General features: G+C 38.3%; 1 protein-coding gene across 1 annotated transcript; it reads right to left on the reverse strand.

Annotated features, from left to right (window-relative positions):
* Positions 1-4577: 4577 nt before the first annotated feature.
* Positions 4578-7383, reverse strand: LOC136260431 (uncharacterized). The gene is made up of 2 exons (XM_066054151.1): positions 6053-7383; positions 4578-5375 (listed from the first exon to the last, which is right to left on the reverse strand). Exons 1-2 carry the CDS (start codon positions 7155-7157, stop codon positions 5362-5364), a joined length of 1119 nt encoding a protein of 372 aa, XP_065910223.1. The 5' UTR covers positions 7158-7383; the 3' UTR covers positions 4578-5361.
* Positions 7384-7408: the final 25 nt, after the last annotated feature.

The raw sequence follows: 7408 nt of genomic DNA on the forward strand, positions 1-7408 counted from the left end.
TGCATGCAGGCATCATCAACAGCTGTTGTACAACAGCAGTGCTGGGTATAGAAGTTTATGCCACTGGTGTGGCAAACAGCTAGAGGTGAATCTAGTATGCCCCCAATGGCCATCAACGGCCATGTATGGAGTATAGAAATAAAACAAGGGGCAGAAGCTGCAGTATAGTTTAAGTGGAAAGTTGACTTTCAATGCTGCAACCTCTAGACAGAGCAATTGGAGTAGTTACACCAAAAAAGTAACTAGTTATTGTTACAAGTTACTTGTATCCCATGTAACTTACTTTTTAAAAGGTAACTAAGTATCTAGTTAATAGTTACCTTCATAAATATGTTATGCTTGGTTGTTAACTTGTAACATGATTATTTTAAGGGAAGAGGAGAACTATATACATTTTTAAAAATATTTATATATTTATTAATTTTTAATATATATATATGTATGAAAACAATTAACTATATACAATAATTATATATACACTTTCTGAAAATAACAATTCTGTAGCCATTTCAGTTCAGTTTCAACTGTTACGTCTGTATACTCAAGCTGAATCATGAAGAACAGTACACAGAAAGTGTCTACTTAATGTGGCTATAGCACAAAAATTGAAGTGCTCTTGCTTTTAAAGCATAATTACCTATAGTTAAAATGTAACTATTGTAACTGAGTTATTTTTCAGGCAGTTGTAACTAGTTACAAGTTACTAGATACAAAGCAAGTAACTAGTTATATTACTAGTTACTGTAAAGTAACTAGTTACATAATTTAGTTACAAAGCAACTAGTTATTCCCAACTTTGCCACTATATATTTATGATTTCATAAATTGCAACCACTTCAGCGCAACTCCCCAGAATTTCCAGATACAACAACATAAGAGTTAGCCAATCACTACCGGACAGCAGTATGTAAATCAATCTATGTTGCAACTGTTTGCAATATATATATATATTTGTACAAGGATATATGACTATACCTCTTTCAGAATCATATAGCATCACCTTTTTGGCATGCATGCAGTTTAAAATTTAACAGGATTAATGTATGAAAAACTGTCATCCCTTAATAATTATATAAATCCCTTTCATGTCTAAATTTCCTTGCACACTTTGCAATGCATGTCGAATTGTGCTGTGTAAGCTTCACTGAACACTAAATCACTTGCTCCCCTGAAGAGAGTACAACAAGTCAATCTGTACAGAGTACAGCTGACAGGTCACCCTATACAAGTTCAGCTGCAGGTACAATCTTGGTAGTGGGAGGTCTGGGGGCATATAGATGTTGCAGCTCTGAGATACTTAGCTATAACCTCATTATAGAATTAATGTGCAATGTGCAAAAGAAGGCAGTTAAGCCCAAGCATCAAGTTTGTAGCTAAACCTTAAAATACCCACTATATAATATCAAGAGTTAATAATAGTAACTCTTGATAATATGTATTTAGTCAAAGAAGTTCTTTCAGAGTGATCTTTTAAAATGCATTGATTGTCATGATTCACCACATAAATGGTATAAATTGGTGTGATAGAATGTTTGGCACAATGGTGAGATATAGCATGCAGCTCTATTTTAATTTAAGCCTTATAAAATACAATTTTGGCCACTTCTCGTAGAATAGATTAACCCTTCCCCTTGCTCTTTCTATATATGCTTTTCATCATCCATGCTTAAAATGAACTTGTATAGCTTCTAGCTTCCTATATACAGTGAGACCTGTGTATTAAGGACACTTTGGGACCTGTCCTGATTATCAAGACGTCCTTATTTTTCAGGTCAATTAACAGGTTCCATGCACTGTAGCTTCAAATTATTACCCAATCAGTATTAGAACTTACAATACATTTACATATTACTTCATGTTAAGAGGCTCATGGCTATATGTGACCAGAATTGTGAAATGGTACCTTCAAAATTTTACCCGTTATTTGAACTTCAAGACTTTTTATCAGTATAACTGTCTGAAATTTTTCATGAGTAAAGCTACATTGTCTAGCTAATTATAACTATATACAAAAAGCAGCTTAATCAGTGCATAATGTAGTAGTAAGAGAGAGTATCTAACTGAAATGCATTTATCAAACGCACTGCCACTAGTACAGTATCAACACCTCACTCTGTTCTGTAGAATAGAGGCTTCACCATTTTCAACACCTATCAACAGTTCCCTCTTACCAGTAAAGTTGTATTAAACGGCAATCAATACCTCTCCATGTTAGGAAAGCTATTAATTTCATCAAAAGGTTAACTTGTGGTAGTGTGTTTGTACAGGGTATATTGAGTGTTTGACACTCTCCCTCTCTTAATATTATGAACTCTTGATCAGTGTATAAGGAATCAACCTATAATTTAATTTTAATTGATAGCTATGTGTTGGATCTCATTTGATATCTTGCATGGGTCCATGAAAGTGAAATACTTTGGTGCCGGTTTTTTATGACTTCAAAGTTAAAACTGGTCTGACTACTGCAAATATTGTGTATAGCTACATAGCTACACAAGACTATATTATATACAATTTGCATCTTCATTGTTTGGTGCTATACACTTGTCCTGTAGTTTGGTCTTCGTTTACCACTATACGTATTCTACACTAACATTGGGTACTTGGAATCTACATATTATACCAGTGGTCCAAGTCATTTTATGTTGGTATCAGTGAGCTGCAGTGGCCATCATTGCATACCCTGGATACATGGAAGTATTCAAGGGCACTTGGCACTACTGTAGCTATAGATGGCAGTCATTTATCACTAAAAAAAATTGTGCATGAAAAATGGCGTACTACGGGAAGTTGAGCAACTATAACGCTACTTTGAGTTCAGAAGGTGACACTTCTTAAGATTACTGTGACAGCTGGCTTCTTCTCTTTGACTATCAATGCTTTTTGTCACTCCTTTTTGTATCCATGGCATTTTTATGGAATGTTATATACTTTACCATTTCAGAACCTATGTGCTGAAACAGTTTTTAGTCTAGTGTAGCAGTTCAGATTCAATACTTGTTAAAACTTTTAATAGCTAACTTTTATTTGTTTATTGTTGTCGAGCTTGATTGTTGTTTTAACAGGGAGGCAGCATCAGCCGGAGATATTCTTCAACTACGCCCTGCAGCGGCGGAGGAAGTAGTTAATATGAGGGGGGGCTGGGCTGACCCAGACTTATTTCTATAGTTTGGTAAGGTGAGACCAAAAAAAAAAAAAAAAAAAAAAAGGTCACGACCAACTGACAAGAGCTTTCCACCTCACCAGCTACCATTTCTAGCTGATAAACTACATAAAAATCCTTACATAGCTCGCTACACACTAGTCTCGCGGCGCCCGACCCTAAAAAGAGGGTCTGGTGAAACTGTGTACAAAAAGTTTGGCGCTGCCGGAATGTTGGAAGCTCCAATCAGATCGCTCCATTTCAAATTGATTATGTAATGTGTACATTTCAAAAGATTCGCGGCTTACGGTTAATTACATCCGGTGACTCTGCTGCTTAAACTCATTGAGAAAACAGCCATACAATTCTGTTGGGTTCGTTTTAATGTTGAATAAATAAAGTAGCGCTATTGGTTTGGTGATGCTGTAAGCGGATCTGGTTGAATGGATGTTGTGACGTAAACAGTGCACTTACGTAACACGTAAAACGTCATCCAATAAACATTCCAGAGCTCAAACTTTTTGTACACAGTTTCACCAGACCCTCTTTTTAGGGTCGGGCGCCGCGAGACTAGCTACACACTGACTACTTTATTAGAGTGACTGCTCTATTAGAGTATCTCGATCTTTATCACGGTTTTCGGCCCCACTCCAAGAAAGATAATTTCGGTGCGATATCATTCTCTTAGCCCCCCCTCAGCAGACCGAGAGGGGGCTTTAACCCCCTAGCCCCCCCCCCCCCTTTCCGCCGCCTATGACGCCCGGCCTGTACACAACGCTAGCTACATAGCTAGCTCAGAGATGCCAACTTCTCAACAATTTTAGGAGTGAGACCTCAAACACTACCATCAATGTGGACTAGATTCAAGGATAGTGAAGACCAAAAAGTCACTGCATGCTCAAAGTACATAAATAAGCACAAGGCTATCCGATTTTAAGCACAGGGCTAATTATTGTATCTTCTAGCCGGAGCCTAAAGCTAGTTCTAGACACGCACGCTTAATAGCTATATAAATACTTTTAAAAACTCAACTCAACACATATAGCAACTGACTTACAACACAATCTTACAAGTATAAATAGTGTAGCTACTTAATGACGTCTTACAACCATACAATTACACCAACACTCATTAAGTAATAAAGTCTGTTCATTGTCACGTTACTACATTTCCTCCTCTTCAAGTTCTGAGGCTTCATCAGTAGCAACAAAGTCATCATATCTAGCAGGAGGTTTTCTAATTCGTGATGGTCTTGATGTTGACATTGTAGTTGTTTCAGTAGTGTCATCTGATGTGGTTAACTGATCAGGAATACTAGAATGCTGTGTGTTTTCAGTTGGTTCTGGCTCTGATTGAAAAGCTAAGTCAAACTCTGATCCATTAGTTCCATTGGTTGTAGCATTGTATCTGGCCTTGATGTTATCAACATGTCTCCTTACTATTTTCCCATCAGACAAAATGACACTGTATGACACTGGGCCTGTTGGCTTTTGAATAGTTCCTGAAACCCATTTTGACTTGGCATGACTGAAATCTTCAATGTAAACTGGGTCACCTTCACTGAATTTTCTAAAAGACTTCTCATTATCACGTGACAATTTTTGTTTTAATTGCTTGCTTTGAACTGTCTCAGTTAAGTTTGGCTTCAATAAATCTAAGCGGGATCGGAGACGTCTTCCCATGAGTAATTCTGCTGGGGCCACTCCTGTGACAGTGTGTGGTGTTATACGATATTTAAACAAAAACATGTTCAGTTTCTCTTTAATTGATGTGCCCTGGATCTGTCGTAAACTCTGTTTGAATGTCTGGACTGCCCTCTCCGCTAAGCCATTAGTTGAAGGATGGTAAGGATTAGAACAAATGTGTTTGATACCATTTCTCTCCATGAAGGCCTTGAAGGTTGAGCTAGTAAAGGATGGTCCATTGTCAGTGACAATTTTCTGAGGTAATCCATGAATTGTAAAAATATCTTTAAGCTTCAAGAAAGTTCTGGTAATCCACTTGGCACCTGCACCTCAGGGGCGTAGCCAGGATTTTTTGAAGGGGGGTTCCAGCACCAGCATTGAGTTACTAGAAGCAGGGGTCTGGGGGCTGTGCCCCCAGCCGCTGAGAGACTTTTAATATTTTAATAAATCAAAACTCAGCAAATTACTATATTTTATATATGCAAAAAGTACATTAATTATGATGCATTAAGTGCCCCAGGGATGAAGGTAGTACTAGATAAAGTCACCTAGTGGAAACAGACAGCATAACACATAGAGACACATATAGTAATCTGTAAGTGATGGTTATATCTCACTGTGGTATAGGAGCCATGAATCCACTAATACAAATGACAATCAAAACAATATAGCTAACTATACAAATATGCATAGCATGAATTAATTTTGCATAACAAAAGTGATAAATTACTGGAGCTCTATATCTTTAAACACTGCACACCAAAGCTATAGCAGTATAAGGCCATGCTAAGTTTTGCATTTAATGTTGGAATGTCTGAAAAACTTCATATGGACATGGATATTTACATGCATGTTCTATTAGAGTATACCTGACTGCTCTATTAGAGTATATACCTGACTGCTCTATTAGAGTATATCGATCTTTTAAACAAGTTTTGAAGAGGGCTCATGTTACCTCTGTAAATCCTTCCCTGAGAGATGAATGTAAGTTTTATCAACTCACTCATTTTGTCCTGTCACACTAAATGGTGTGTTAGGATCCTGCTTGCAGAAGTCTAAATTTTACAGGGGGGTTCCTGAACCCCCCGGAACCCCCCCTCCCTACGCCCCTGCACCTTGTGGACTTCCCCAATAGAGACTTTGAGACTACACAACCAGTCTCTACCCATAAGGTTGGGACCATTCCCAGCAACAACATATACCACTAATTGTTTTGTTTGCTCACCATAAGTGACTATGAGTTCAACAGCTCCCAGGACTTCAACAGTTTCTCCTGTGTATGTCTTCAACTGGACATCTGTTGTTTTCAATGTTGTATGGCTCTTGTTGGCAATGACATCAAATGTTTGTTTATTCAGCAGGGACAAGGAGGCTCCTGTGTCTAGCTCCATCTGGACTGGTGTCTGGTTTAGTGTCACTGATACCAGGATAGGTTCTTGACCACTGCTTGACAGAGTGAACAGGTCATAAGAGTTATACAGTGGTGTGGTTTGCCCAGTGATCTCCTGCACGTCATCAACATAATTTGTGGCCTTTGGCTGTTTGGGTAATTTCTCTTGTCGTGCTTTTGTTTTACATGCTTTTGCAATGTGTCCTACTTTCTTGCATTTGTGGCATTCTGCTTGCTTAAATGGGCAAGTTTGAGGAGCATGTTCCCCTAGGCATCTGTGGCAAGTAGTAGGTTGACGTGAGTTGCGAGGCTGTACATCCTTTCTAGGGGGCTTGGGACCCTTTCCATGGGATTGATAGTGGACTACTGGAGGCTTCTGTATTTGTTTCATGTCCTTGTCAGCTGCTTCAACTGCTAGGGATATCTCGAGAGCTTTGTCAAAAGTCAAATTCTTTTCAGCAAGAAGTCTTCTTTGTACAACTTGGTGGTTGATTCCACATACCAACCGGTCTCTGAGCATCATGTTGAGGGTGTCTCCATAATCGCAATACTTTGCAATGGCCCGTAGAGAAGCTACATAGTTAGCCACGGTTTCTCCCTCTGCTTTCATACGATTGTAAAACTTGTACCTTTGTACAATTGAAGAAGGTGTGGGGTCATAATGCTCTGATAACACCTTGATCAGGTCAGCATACTTGATGCCTTTCAATGTGTCCTCACCTACCAAACTGCAAATTGTAGCAAATGTAGACTGTCCACAAGCTGATAACAGTATAGCACACTGTTTAGCATCACTTTCAATCTCATTAGCCACAAAGTAATAGTTCAACTGGTCAACATAAGATCTCCAGTTTGTAGTGGAAGAGTCAAAAGCTGTCAGAGTCCCATGAGTTGCCATCTTATTGACTTCAGTGTGTTGAGAATCTTCAGTATTGTTCATAAAGTTTAATCCTCGTCGCCAATTATTGTATCTTCTAGCCGGAGCCTAAAGCTAGTTCTAGACACGCACGCTTAATAGCTATATACTTTTAATAACTCAACACATATAGCAACTGACTTACAACACAATCTTACAAGTATAAATAGTGTAGCTACTTAATGACGTCATACAACCATACAATTACATCAACACTCATTAAGTAATAAAGTCTGTTCATTTTCACGTTACTACACTAATGATGAAGCAGATCA

Source organism: Dysidea avara, chromosome 7 (genome assembly GCF_963678975.1).
Source record: "Dysidea avara chromosome 7, odDysAvar1.4, whole genome shotgun sequence".
Taxonomy (NCBI): domain Eukaryota; kingdom Metazoa; phylum Porifera; class Demospongiae; order Dictyoceratida; family Dysideidae; genus Dysidea; species Dysidea avara.